Consider the following 14,786-nt stretch of genomic DNA (forward strand, 5'->3'; position numbering starts at 1 on the left):
GCAGCCCTAGTTACATCGTATGTGGAGTTGGTCAAATTGGTTAGGCACTCATCCCCCTGTTTCCGTCTGCTGTCTGCCCCCCTCGCCGTGTGTGGTGACACGTGCGTTTGACTTGTCTGAGAGAGTTTTTATTTCACTTCTGTGATAACCTTTGGCCTATTCTGTTAATGGTAATAAAAGGTACAGTTCATCTTAAATATTCATGTCCGGTCGTATCTCTTGATGTCTTTGCCTTTTCCTTGTGATGATGGGGTAATCAAAGAAGGAACGGAACATGTACGTTGTCTCGTTTTTATGGTTCAATCAAACGGAAAGACCAGGAGGACCACAGTACAGCTCTTTGAACCTGAGATGAACTTCATCAGGAAGACTCTTAATACAGACTTTATTCAAAAGAAACTTAACGAGGAGTCTTAGAGAACGTTCCAGTAATTTTGTGACCCGGGCTTCTTTTGACAGACAGTTTTTAAAAACTATTAAAAAAAATAAAATAAATGTATGGCCTCAATACAAACAGCCAAACAACAACAACAACAACTACTACTACTACAAACATTTCATTGTTAATCATGGGATCTGCACAAACAACCTTGACCACAAAGCTGAGAGAAATCCCACAGTTAAAAAAAAGAAAAAAAAATCAGTTATTCTCAACGGGAAGAAAAAATATCACCTAATAGACCTGGACGCGGACACGAGTGACACAATGAGAAGAGTCTCCGTAATTTTACACGTAACAGTGACGTGCCTGTCTGGGGTACAGTATTAAACGTAACAGTGACGTGCCTGTCTGGGGTACAGTATTTAAACGTAACAGTGACGTGCCTGTCTGGGGTACAGTATTAAACGTAACAGTGACGTGCCTGTCTGGGGTACAGTATTTAAACGTAACAGTGACTTGCCTGTCTGGGGTACAGTATTAAACGTAACAGTGACGTGCATGTCTGGGGTCAATTGTCAGTAACATGTCTGACAATCTGAAAGTGGAAATTGTTTTACGGAGAAAGGGCGTGGTTTTCAGTCAGTAATCATATTTCAGCTCAAAGCTTCCTCCCGCCAGTTCCCTATGAATCATGTTTAACTTGGTTCGTCACTTTCTCAGTTGTTTAACTTGGTACGTCACTTTCTCGGTTGTTTAACTTTGTACATCACTTTCTCAGTTGTTTAACTTGGTTTGGCACTTTCTCGGTTGTTTAACTTGGTACGTCACTTTCTCAGTTGTTTCACTTGGTTTGGCACTTTCTCAGTTGTTTAACTTGGTTTGGCACTCTCTCGGTTGCAGAGAGAGCACCGCAGGTTTGTTGCTGTGTCGACGTCAGATAGATGCCGTTATTCTGGCCTCATCCTTGGCGGGACTCTCTCTTATGTTCGAAACCTGTGCGGCGGAAGCAACAAGAAAAACGAATAAGTCAGCTAGTTTAAACATGTCGCCTGTTTGTGTTGATCCCAAAGAGCTACTGAAAAGCTTCTGAAATTGTGCATTTTGTAAGTTGTTCAGAATGGAATAGAATGTCAGTGACTACCTGTATTCCCTTTACTGTCCAATCTGCTGTTTTTTTTTGTTGTTTTTTTTTTTGCAGTGCAGTTGGTGCAGTTCAGACACAGGTAAATGGTAAATGCACCGGGTCATTTAGCAAGAGTTCATTGTGCCTGACCCTGTCTCCTGTTTTCTGAATGTGCCTGAAGTTAAACATCAGACAAGGAGATTCTGCAAAAGGACTCCCTTTAGCCTGATTCAAGGATTTAATATTAACGATACTACTGAACTGGTTTGTTGTTGTTGTTGTCGTTTAACGAAAACATGAAATATTCAAATTCATCTCTAAAATGTTCTCAAATTCAAAAATACAGGGGCTGCATTCCATTTCCTCCCGATTCCCACAGATGTTTTTTTTTTTTTTTTAATTTATGAATTTACCATTTATCGGATTATTTCTGCGTATGTAGTAGTTGACAGTGGATTATAACTACACAGAATTTTTCAGAACAAAACCCTCGCTGGGAACGGCATATTGTAATCTATGTAGTCATTACATAAACCCACATTAAACTCACACTCTACACAACATGGAGCTGAAATTATAACACGCAAATCTAAAGGGGATTTTTTTGGTCTATTATAATCATTTCATGTCCAACTCTTTCTACTGTCACTGTCTCCCTCTAGTGGTTAAAATAAAATAATGATTTTAGCATCCCTGTTGAGCCCTTAACATCTGCTTTTAAACTGGATGATACTTTTGCCAAGAGATGACTGATTGATGGTATGGGAGGTGCTTTCACTAAACCGAACCTGATTTTACCCATTATCTTATCTCAGCCACCAACAGTCACATCAGCATTTCCACCAATGAACGAGAAACAGTGTGTGCCCTCTAGTGGCGACATGAAGGACAGCATGAAGAAAATTACCTGCTCAGGCATCACACACACACACATACACTCCCTCTCTCTCTCTCTCTCTCTCTCTCTCTCTCTCACACACACACACACACACACACACACTCCCCCTCTCTCTCTCTCTCTCTCTCACACACACACACACACACACGCGCACACACACACACACACAGGCTCTCTTTAAACCTCCAGCACTTAACACAGCACTGAGTCAGGACAGGCTCTCTTTAAACCTCCAGCACTTAACACAGCATTGAGTCAGGACAGGCTCTCCTTAAACCTCCAGCACTTAACACAGCACTGAGTCAGGACAGGCTCTCTTTAAACCTCCAGCACTTAACACAGCACTGAGTCAGGACAGGCTCTCTTTAAACCTCCAGCACTTAACACAGCATTGAGTCAGGACAGGCTCTCCTTAAACCTCCAGCACTTAACACAGCATTGAGTCAGGACAGGCTCTCTTTAAACCTCCAGCACTTAACACAGCATTGAGTCAGGACAGACTCTCCTTAAACCTCCAGCACTTAACACAGCATTGAGTCAGGACAGGCTCTCTTTAAACCTCCAGCACTTAACACAGCACTGAGTCAGGACAGGCTCTCTTTAAACCTCCAGCACTTAACACAGCACTGAGTCAGGACAGGCTCTCTTTAAACCTCCAGCACTTAACACAGCATTGAGTCAGGACAGGCTCTCCTTAAACCTCCAGCACTTAACACAGCATTGAGTCAGGACAGGCTCTCTTTAAAACTGCAGGAGTTCTGACAAAGTTCAGGTGTTGTCTAAAAATCCATGAGTTCTGGCAGGATGTGAATTCAACCATCTGTGGTACATATGGTCACCTGCACACACGTACACTCTCTCTCTCTCTCCCTCCCTCAGAAAAAGCAGTGTAATATAATGGCAAAGTCTGGTATGTGGTTAAACTGTGTTGCTCTAGTTTACATCAGAAAAAGCAGTATTATATAATGGTAAAGTCTGATATGTAGTTAAAGCAGTATTATATAATGGTAAAGTTTGGTATGTAGTTAAAGCAGTATTATATAATGGTAAAGTCTGGTATGTAGTTAAAGCAGTATTATATAATGGTAAAGTCTGATATGTAGTTAAAACAGTATTATATAATGGTAAAGTCTGATATGTAGTTAAAGCAGTATTATATAATGGTAAAGTCTGGTATGTAGTTAAAGCAGTATTATATAATGGTAAAGTCTGGTATGTAGTTAAAACAGTATTATATAATGGTAAAGTCTGATATGTAGTTAAAGCAGTATTATATAATGGTAAAGTCTGGTATGTAGTTAAAGCAGTATTATATAATGGTAAAGTCTGGTATGTAATTAAAGCAGTATTATATAATGGTAAAGTCTGGTATGTAATTAAAGCAGTATTATATAATGGTAAAGTCTGATATGTAGTTAAAGCAGTATTATATAATGGTAAAGTCTGGTATGTAATTAAAGCAGTATTATATAATGGTAAAGTCTGGTATGTAATTAAAACAGTATTATATAATGGTAAAGTCTGGTATGTAATTAAAGCAGTATTATATAATGGTAAAGTCTGATATGTAATTAAAACAGTATTATATAATGGTAAAGTCTGGTATGTAATTAAAGCAGTATTATATAATGGTAAAGTCTGATATGTAGTTAAAGCAGTATTATATAATGGTAAAGTCTGGTATGTAATTAAAGCAGTATTATATAATGGTAAAGTCTGATATGTAGTTAAAGCAGTATTATATAATGGTAAAGTCTGATATGTAGTTAAAGCAGTATTATATAATGGTAAAGTCTGGTATGTAATTAAAGCAGTATTATATAATGGTAAAGTCTGGTATGTAATTAAAGCAGTATTATATAATGGTAAAGTCTGATATGTAGTTAAAGCAGTATTATATAATGGTAAAGTCTGGTATGTAGTTAAAACAGTATTATATAATGGTAAAGTCTGGTATGTAGTTAAAGCAGTATTATATAATGGTAAAGTCTGATATGTAGTTAAAGCAGTATTATATAATGGTAAAGTCTGATATGTAGTTAAAGCAGTATTATATAATGGTAAAGTCTGGTATGTAGTTAAAGCAGTATTATATAATGGTAAAGTCTGATATGTAGTTAAAGCAGTATTATATAATGGTAAAGTCTGGTATGTAGTTAAAACAGTATTATATAATGGTAAAGTCTGGTATGTAGTTAAAGCAGTATTATATAATGGTAAAGTCTGGTATGTAGTTAAAGCAGTATTATATAATGGTAAAGTCTGATATGTAGTTAAAGCAGTATTATATAATGGTAAAGTTTGGTATGTAGTTAAAGCAGTATTACATAATGGTAAAGTCTGGTATGTAGTTAAAGCAGTATTATATAATGGTAAAGTCTGATATGTAGTTAAAGCAGTATTATATAATGGTAAAGTCTGATATGTAGTTAAAGCAGTATTATATAATGGTAAAGTCTGGTATGTAGTTAAAGCAGTATTATATAATGGTAAAGTCTGGTATGTAGTTAAAACAGTATTATATAATGGTAAAGTCTGGTATGTAGTTAAAGCAGTATTATATAATGGTAAAGTCTGATATGTAGTTAAAGCAGTATTATATAATGGTAAAGTCTGATATGTAGTTAGAGCAGTATTATATAATGGTAAAGTCTGGTATGTAGTTAAAGCAGTATTATATAATGGTAAAGTCTGGTATGTAGTTAAAACAGTATTATATAATGGTAAAGTCTGGTATGTAGTTAAAGCAGTATTATATAATGGTAAAGTCTGGTATGTAGTTAAAGCAGTATTATATAATGGTAAAGTCTGATATGTAGTTAAAGCAGTATTATATAATGGTAAAGTCTGGTATGTAGTTAAAGCAGTATTATATAATGGTAAAGTCTGATATGTAGTTAAAGCAGTATTATATAATGGTAAAGTCTGGTATGTAGTTAAAACAGTATTATATAATGGTAAAGTCTGGTATGTAGTTAAAGCAGTATTATATAATGGTAAAGTCTGGTATGTAGTTAAAGCAGTATTATATAATGGTAAAGTCTGGTATGTAGTTAAAGCAGTATTATATAATGGTAAAGTCTGATATGTAGTTAAAGCAGTATTATATAATGGTAAAGTCTGGTATGTAGTTAAAGCAGTATTATATAATGGTAAAGTCTGATATGTAGTTAAAGCAGTATTATATAATGGTAAAGTCTGATATGTAGTTAAAGCAGTATTATATAATGGTAAAGTCTGATATGTAGTTAAAGCAGTATTATATAATGGTAAAGTCTGGTATGTAATTAAAGCAGTATTATATAATGGTAAAGTCTGGTATGTAATTAAAACAGTATTATATAATGGTAAAGTCTGATATGTAGTTAAAGCAGTATTATATAATGGTACCAGTGCTTGTATTGCCCAGCCTACAACACCATCCTCTCCTCTCCTCTCCTCTCTTTTCTCCTCTCCTCTCCTCTCTTCTCCCCTTTCCTATCCTCTCCTCTGGACATAGAAATCTCAGTGTTTAGTGCCTTCAGATTTTATGTTAAGTACATTCACACTGTGTTTAGATTTTGTGTTAAGTATGTTCACACTGTGTTTAGATGTTGTGTTAAGTATGTTCACACTATGTTTAGATGTTGTGTTAAGTATATTCACACTGTGTTTAGATGTTGTGTTAAGTACGTTGACACTGTGTTTAGATGTTGTGTTAAGTAAATTGTGCCAGTCTTTGTTTTCCTCTTGGTGAAGGAAGTGTTTACAGGTTTTTATCATACGCCATCTCGCAACACCAACACCAACACCACGTTTGGAATCGTTAGTCAGCTTTATTTTTAATATTAATGAAACGTAAAAGTCTTCAGGGTTGGGCAAGGCCAAAATAATAAACAAAACACCACTAACCAAGAGGAGAGGGAACCACCTTACCTACCCCAAAATAATATTAAAACAAAAAGAAGCACACATAAACTGCCCTGCCTCCCTAACCAACATAAACAGGAGAAAACGTGAGCCCAAAATCAAACAGCACCCACCCCCTACCAGTGCTGACTAACATTGCACAAAAAGTATTTTAACAACACAACCCAACACAACACGACCATTTACAACTATGTACAGTAAGCTCTCGATGTGGAAACACAACTCCACATCTAATGTGCAGTAGATTTAAACCAGTTTTTCGCCTGGGGCAGTAGATTTAAACTAGTGTTTCACGTGGGGCAGAGGTTTTAAACCAGTGTTTCGCCTGGGGCAGTAGATTTAAACCAGTGTTTCGCCTGGGGCAGTAGATTTAAACCAGTGTTTCGCGTGGGGCAGTAGATTTAAACCAGTGTTTCACCTGGGGCTGTAGATATAAACCAGTGTTTCGCGTGGGGCAGTAGATATAAACCAGTGTTTCGCATGGGGCAGGGGTTTTAAACCAGTGTTTCGCGTGGGGCAGTAGATTTAAACCAGTGTTTCGCATGGGGCAGTAGATTTAAACCAGTGTTTCACCTGGGGCAGTAGATTTAAACCAGTGTTTCGCGTGGGGCAGTAGATTTAAACCAGTGTTTCACCTGGGGCAGTAGATTTAAACCAGTGTTTCGCGTGGGGCCGTAGATTTAAACCAGTGTTTCGCGTGGGGCAGTAGATTTAAACCAGTGTTTCACCTGGGGCAGTAGATATAAACCAGTGTTTCGCGTGGGGCAGTAGATTTAAACCAGTGTTTCACCTGGGGCAGTAGATTTAAACCAGTGTTTCGCGTGGGGCAGTAGATTTAAACCAGTGTTTCGCCTGGGGCAGTAGATTTAAACCAGTGTTTCACCTGGGGCAGTAGATATAAACCAGTGTTTCGCGTGGGGCAGTAGATATAAACCAGTGTTTCGCGTGGGGCAGTAGATTTAAACCAGTGTTTCACCTGGGGCAGTAGATTTAAACCAGTGTTTCGCGTGGGGCAGTAGATTTAAACCAGTGTTTCGCCTGGGGCTGTAGATATAAACCAGTGTTTCGCGTGGGGCAGTAGATTTAAACCAGTGTTTCACCTGGGGCAGTAGATTTAAACCAGTGTTTCGCCTGGGGCAGTAGATTTAAACCAGTGTTTCACCTGGGGCAGTAGATATAAACCAGTGTTTCGTGTGGGGCAGGGGTTTTAAACCAGTGTTTCGCGTGGGGCAGTAGATTTAAACCAGTGTTTCGCCTGGGGCAGTAGATTTAAACCAGTGTTTCGCGTGGGGCAGTAGATTTAAACCAGTGTTTCGCATGGGGCAGTAGATTTAAACCAGTGTTTCGCCTGGGGGAAGAGGTTTTTCAGGAGGATGAACTCACGGTGCCTTGCACAGGAGTCGTCTTTTCAAACCCCCCGCGCCCATCGTCCAGCCAATGGTAAACCCCAGTGATCTGGAAAAGAAATGAGGAGGAGGAGGAGAGAGAGACAGAGAGGGAGAGGGAGAGGGACAGAGAGAGGGAGAGAGAGAGAGAGGGAGAGAGAGAGAGAGAGAGAGAGAGAGAGAGAGGGGGACAGAGAGGGAGAGAGAGAGAGGGAGAGAGAGAGAGAGAGAGAGAGAGAGAGACCAAAACCGAAACAACAAAGACGTCTCAGGATGTAACATGAGTCGTACGATGTTAGAACTGCTTGACGATCATCTTTACTCCATCATAGATGACTGTGTATATATTACCACTACTGCAATACACATCAGTACATCTGAGGGACCTGTGTTATATCTGTTCCTCTTTGACAGTGGCGGTGGTTATAAATGTGTGTTCTTGTGTCTATTTAGAAGGTACAAATGCCCAACAGCAGTGTTCTTTAATCTCTCTTTTATTCAGTTGTGTGTTGTATTTTGCCCAGTATAAAAGTAACTTCAATTAGACACATGTCACCCCCCCCCCAGCAGGTGTCAACTGTTACACTACTCTGTGAAGAGGTCAAGTTCCCGCATGTCGAAACCGCATGTCGAACCAGCTAGCCAGCAAACCTGGATAAATGGCTCAAATGTGCAGTTGCCGTCGCTCCGGATTCAGGTTTGGGGGAGCCCCGATGAGAGAGGAAAAACAGTGGTTCAGTGAAAAATAGACTTGGTCTGGATTTACCTGTCTGGATTTACCTGTCTGGATTCACCTGTCTGGATTCACCTGTCTGGATTCACCTGTCTGGATTCACCTGTCTGGATTCACCTGTCTGGATTTACCTGTCTGGATTCACCTGTCTGGATTCACCTGTCTGGATTTACCTGTCTGGATTCACCTGTCTGGATTTACCTGTCTGGATTTACCTGTCTGGATTCACCTGTCTGGATTTACCTGTCTGGATTTACCTGTCTGGATTCACCTGTCTGGATTTACCTGTCTGGATTTACCTGTCTGGATTCACCTGTCTGGATTTACCTGTCTGGATTTACCTGTCTGGATTCACCTGTCTGGATTTACCTGTCTGGATTTACCTGTCTGGATTCACCTGTCTCTTGGCAGAGGTGCTGCTGCTACAGTCTTTCTTTGCAGTGAAGTTGTGACAAAGAATTCAGCAAAGCAATGCCAGAGCACCAACCACTCAGGACATCAAAACTGAGTGTGAGTGTGTGTCTGTGTGTGTGTGCGTGTAAAACTGAGTGTGAGTGTGTGTCTGTGTGTGTGTGTGTAAAACTGAGTGTGAGTGTGTGTCTGTGTGTGTGTGTGTAAAACTGAGTGTGAGTGTGTGTCTGTGTGTGTGCGTGTGTCTGTGTGTGTGCGTGTAAAACTGAGTGTGAGTGTGTGTCTGTGTGTGTGCGTGTAAAACTGAGTGTGAGGGTGTGTCTGTATGTGTAAAACTGAGTGTGAGGGTGTGTCTGTGTGTGTGTGTGTAAAACTGAGTGTGAGTGTGTGTCTGTGTGTGTGTGTGTAAAACTGAGTGTGAGTGTGTGTCTGTGTGTGTGTGTGTAAAACTGAGTGTGAGTGTGTGTCTGTGTGTGCGCGTGTGTCTGTGTGTGTGTGTGTAAAACTGAGTGTGAGTGTGTGTCTGTGTGTGTGCGTGTAAAACTGAGTGTGAGGGTGTGTCTGTATGTGTAAAACTGAGTGTGTGTGTGTGTCTGTGTAAAACTGAGGACTTTTCCAGTCGAAAACCTTCAGAATTGAAACTGCTACTGGGCAGGTCTGAACATTATTTGTTTCCACTCACAATAAGTGTAAATATCTTTGTATTAAAGAGGAGCCATTCAAATGAAATTTCATTTAATAATCTGTTGTGTTAAATACTAAAAGTTTAGTATGAGTTTAATGGACGCTGCGTGTCGGGGTACTGTTCGTCCTGTCGGGATTTAGTTTTCCATAATCACCAGCGGACCGTACATTACCCTTGACTTAAAAACGGGACGCGTGAGTTGAAAACATCAACAGCAATGAGAAAAACTAACAACATGTTCGTTTTCATCATCACAAATTAATATTTAATATAATAATAATAATAATTATAATATAATAATTATAATATTTAATGTTAATAATAATGAATATTGCCCCAGCAATTAAAAGCAATGTTTGCAGCTGCTGTGTAAAAAGTGCGTCAGCCAGCGACACCAAACATGGACTGAAACGCTTCGAATAGCCTTGGGTTTTGGATGGTTTGGTCTAAATTTGCGGACATGACGGTGCGGTCAGGTGTCCAGGCATACTGCTGCAGCATCTGCCGGTCTGTTACATCTTCCGTGCGATTCAGACATGCAGCCAAGTGGAACCTGATCTTCACCGAGACTGGAAGAGCACAAGACAGGGCGAGGAGAAGGAGGTGGAGTGGGATTTCTGGTGATAAGTACGAGTTCTCCTCTTGGACAACGTACGGGATAAGGAGGCGGTTTTCGTGCCAAAAGCCTGAATTTTTAATCTCACTGAATATCTGCCACACAGGTTCATTGCTTGTCACTGGAGACACGATGATTTCTGGAATCAGAGTTTCTCCAGCTTGACGTATGAAATTCCAGCCCTGTGGTATGGGGTTTGGAGTGTTTTCAGCGGGATTAAAAACCCTCTTGTCAGGGGTAATGGTCCCCAGTGCAATGCCAGCTGCAGCTTTAGCATCGATGGAGCAGTTCCACGGAGAGTAGAGGACGACATGGTCAATGGAGTTCAGCGGTAAGAGGCAACAGGCAGGCACTGGTTTCCCAGTGATCTTCCCATGAGCCACAAACACAATGTGGATCAGTCCATAATGAAGCTTCTTTTCCATCTCGGCCTGGTAGCTCTTAAACTGCACATTCATGTACCGCACGTAGTTGAGAAACAGTACATTGTTTCTCTCTTGCTGAAGCCAGGACCTCACAGTCGCACTGGTGCAGTTGCTGATCACGTGGTTCACGATTGTTCGTCCCGCGTTGGCCAGGGTTTGGCTGTATGGGCCAAGGTTCTCCACACACTCTCTCATCATCTCAGCTGAAACTGGATCTGCAAGCAATCTAAGACAATGACACAGTGTAACGATTTAAAAACAACAACAACAACTACAACGAAGCAAAATTCTCAAACAACAAAGACAAGGCACTGGATTTATTGAAGGTCTGCACACGGCTGTTTACTGATGTTAAAATGTTCAGATGCTTGCTTTTGTGAGTGGAATTTCTGTTTGCATTTTGCACAAGTACACAAATTAATATGTAATTCCCTCTCTCTCTTGTACACACACACACACACACACACACACACACACACACACACACACACAGACACACAGACACAAAACTGTCGTACGTACTCCGGTGATTCCAGCTTCATCTCTGTGTCTCCTGGGTGATCCAGCTCTCTCCGGTGAGAGGGGTTTGAACTTCAGAGAGAGAGAGAGAGAGAGAGAAAGAAAGACAGACAGAAAGAGAGAGAGAGAATACTTACAGTGAGGAATTTGACAGATGTGTGCTTATATAATGACCCATATACAATGACATACACTAACTCATATATACCTACTCTACCTACCTGAGTGTCTCCAGAGCACCTACTGAGCTTCTCACGTGTGAAGGCTTTGAGCTCACAGCTGAAACCACAGAGAAAACACACACCTTGTTTATGCAAAATGGCAACGATGAAAAACAAACAAACATGCAAAGCCAACTTTATAAAAAAGGGAACAAGTATTTTAGTTTAAATTATGTAAGTTATGTAAGTAACTCTCTCTCTCTGTCCTCTCTCTCTCTGCTATCATATATCAATAATCATCCTCTGTCTTTTTCCGTGTTTATTAGAGATTGGTCAAATGTTTCAAGAACAGTTTTGTTTCTACCTATTAACATCATCATCCATACCTCACACCTTTGTTCTGTTATACCAGTTACACCAGTATACCTCACTCCTCTGTTATACCAGTTACTCCAGTATACCTCACACCTCTGTTCTGTTATACCAGTTACACCAGTATACCTCACTCCTCTGTTATACCAGTTACTCCAGTATACCTCACACCTCTGTTCTGTTATACCAGTTACACCAGTATACCTCACTCCTCTGTTATAGCAGTTACACCAGTATACCTCACGCCTCTTTTCTCTTATACCAGTTACTCCAGTATACCTCACACCTCTGTTCTCTTATACCAGTTACACCAGTATACCTCACTCCTCTGTTATAGCAGTTACACCAGTATACCTCACGCCTCTTTTCTCTTATACCAGTTACACCAGTATACCTCACTCCTCTGTTATACCAGTTACTCCAGTATACCTCACACCTCTGTTCTGTTATACCAGTTACACCAGTATACCTCACACCTCTGTTATACCAGTTACTCCAGTATACCTCACACCTCTGTTCTCTTATACCAGTTACTCCAGTATACCTCACACCTCTATTATACCAGTTACTCCAGTATACCTCACACCTCTGTTCTCTTATACCAGTTACTCCAGTATACCTCACACCTCTATTATACCAGTTACACCAGTATACCTCACTCCTCTATTATACCAGTTACTCCAGTATACCTCACACCTCTATTATACCAGTTACACCAGTATACCTCACACCTCTATTATACCAGTTACTCCAGTATACCTCACACCTCTATTATACCAGTTACTCCAGTATACCTCACACCTCTATTATACCAGTTACTCCAGTATACCTCACACCTCTATTATACCAGTTACTCCAGTATACCTCACACCTCTATTATACCAGTTACTCCAGTATACCTCACACCTCTGTTCTCTTATACCAGTTACTCCAGTATACCTCACACCTCTAGTATACCAGTTACACCAGTATACCTCACACCTCTATTATACCAGTTACTCCAGTATACCTCACACCTCTATTATACCAGTTAGTCCAGTATACCTCACACCTCTATTATACCAGTTACACCAGTATACCTCACACCTCTATTATACCAGTTACACCAGTATACCTCACACCTCTATTCTGTTATACCAGTTACTCCAGTATACCTCACACCTCTACTATACCAGTTACACCAGTATACCTCACATCTCTATTATACCAGTTACTCCAGTATACCTCAAACCTCTATTATACCAGTTACACCAGTATACCTCACACCTCTATTATACCAGTTACACCAATATACCTCACACCTCTATTCTGTTATACCAGTTACTCCAGTATACCTCACTCCTCTGTTATAGCAGTTACACCAGTATACCTCACGCCTCTTTTCTCTTATACCAGTTACACCAGTATACCTCACTCCTCTGTTATACCAGTTACTCCAGTATACCTCACACCTCTGTTCTGTTATACCAGTTACACCAGTATACCTCACACCTCTGTTATACCAGTTACTCCAGTATACCTCACACCTCTGTTCTCTTATACCAGTTACTCCAGTATACCTCACACCTCTATTATACCAGTTACTCCAGTATACCTCACACCTCTGTTCTCTTATACCAGTTACTCCAGTATACCTCACACCTCTATTATACCAGTTACACCAGTATACCTCACTCCTCTATTATACCAGTTACTCCAGTATACCTCACACCTCTATTATACCAGTTACACCAGTATACCTCACACCTCTATTATACCAGTTACTCCAGTATACCTCACACCTCTATTATACCAGTTACTCCAGTATACCTCACACCTCTATTATACCAGTTACTCCAGTATACCTCACACCTCTAGTATACCAGTTACACCAGTATACCTCACACCTCTATTATACCAGTTACTCCAGTATACCTCACACCTCTATTATACCAGTTAGTCCAGTATACCTCACACCTCTATTATACCAGTTACACCAGTATACCTCACACCTCTATTATACCAGTTACTCCAGTATACCTCACACCTCTATTATACCAGTTACACCAGTATACCTCACACCTCTATTCTGTTATACCAGTTACTCCAGTATACCTCACACCTCTACTATACCAGTTACACCAGTATACCTCACATCTCTATTATACCAGTTACTCCAGTATACCTCAAACCTCTATTATACCAGTTACACCAGTATACCTCACACCTCTATTATACCAGTTACACCAATATACCTCACACCTCTATTCTGTTATACCAGTTACTCCAGTATACCTCACACCTCTATTATACCAGTTAGTCCAGTATACCTCACACCTCTATTATACCAGTTACTCCAGTATAAATCACCAGTATAGCTCACACCACTGTTATACCAGTTACTCTAGTATAATTAGTGTCATTTCTCCTCACCTCATGTCTCTCTGTGTTTCTTAAACTCATTTTAAACTGATCACTTCCACAACCAATCAAACATCTGTGTTGTGAACTTTATGTTCATAGATCATAGGTTTTCTCCTCAGTGTGAGCTGGTCTTTAATTCTGCAGTAACAGTACCTGAGGTGCTGGTCTGGGCTGGAGGAGAGGTTTGGTCATCAGGTAACTGTGCAGGTTTTATCCTGAGAGAGATAGAGAGAGAGAGAGAGAGAGAGAGAGAGAGAGAGAATATTCAACACAATGCAAAACTTCAGTCATTTTCCTCTCTGTAGTCCTGTACTCAGTGTGAACTGATGTTATAAAGAATGAACTGTATCAGCCTCTAACCTGGCGGTCAGATCATTCCGATCTATCTGCGTCAGGATCTGGACTGTGATGTCCACAGCACGTGGTGCCGTGTGTCTCTGCACCATCTTCTCCACGACCTTCCGTGCAACTACATCTTCCAGCTGAGACACTGGAATGTGAGGGATGCCCTCCAGTGCGTTCTCTGTAGTCAGGTACCACACGAAATCTTTCAGTTCCTCCTTAGTCAGCTCCAGCAGGACATTACGTAACTGCACAGGAATACTCGCCATCTAACGTCACTGGACAGAAAAATGACAGAAGACAACATTAAAAACATCACCACGCTGACTGATTCTGCAGATCCGGCTGTTTTCATGGTATCTCGGAAATGACGGTTGACGAAGGTATCCAGTCAGCCAGCGCAGTCAAGACAATACACGTCA

General features: G+C 40.4%; 1 protein-coding gene across 1 annotated transcript; it reads right to left on the minus strand.

Moving 5' to 3' along the window:
- Positions 1 to 9,890: 9,890 nt before the first annotated feature.
- On the minus strand, positions 9,891 to 14,234 carry LOC115816706 (uncharacterized). Its single transcript, XM_030779771.1, has 4 exons — positions 14,176 to 14,234; positions 11,308 to 11,365; positions 11,090 to 11,158; positions 9,891 to 10,793 (listed from the first exon to the last, which is right to left on the minus strand). Exons 3-4 carry the CDS (start codon positions 11,107 to 11,109, stop codon positions 9,908 to 9,910), a joined length of 906 nt encoding a protein of 301 aa, XP_030635631.1. The 5' UTR covers positions 11,110 to 11,158; positions 11,308 to 11,365; positions 14,176 to 14,234; the 3' UTR covers positions 9,891 to 9,907.
- Between the last annotated feature and the right edge of the window lie 552 nt (positions 14,235 to 14,786).

The sequence above is a fragment of the Chanos chanos genome, chromosome 7 (assembly GCF_902362185.1).
Source record: "Chanos chanos chromosome 7, fChaCha1.1, whole genome shotgun sequence".
Lineage (NCBI taxonomy): Eukaryota > Metazoa > Chordata > Actinopteri > Gonorynchiformes > Chanidae > Chanos > Chanos chanos.

What these genes read in the sequence shown, in the direction of transcription:
- LOC115816706 (XM_030779771.1), bottom strand. Translation starts at nt 11,109, where the DNA reads ATGAAGCTGGAATCACCGGA. An exon ending in ATGAAGCTGGAATCACCGGA is followed by an intron (nt 10,794 to 11,089) that starts GTACGTACGACA and finishes TCATTGTCTTAG; the next exon opens with ATTGCTTGCAGATCCAGTTT.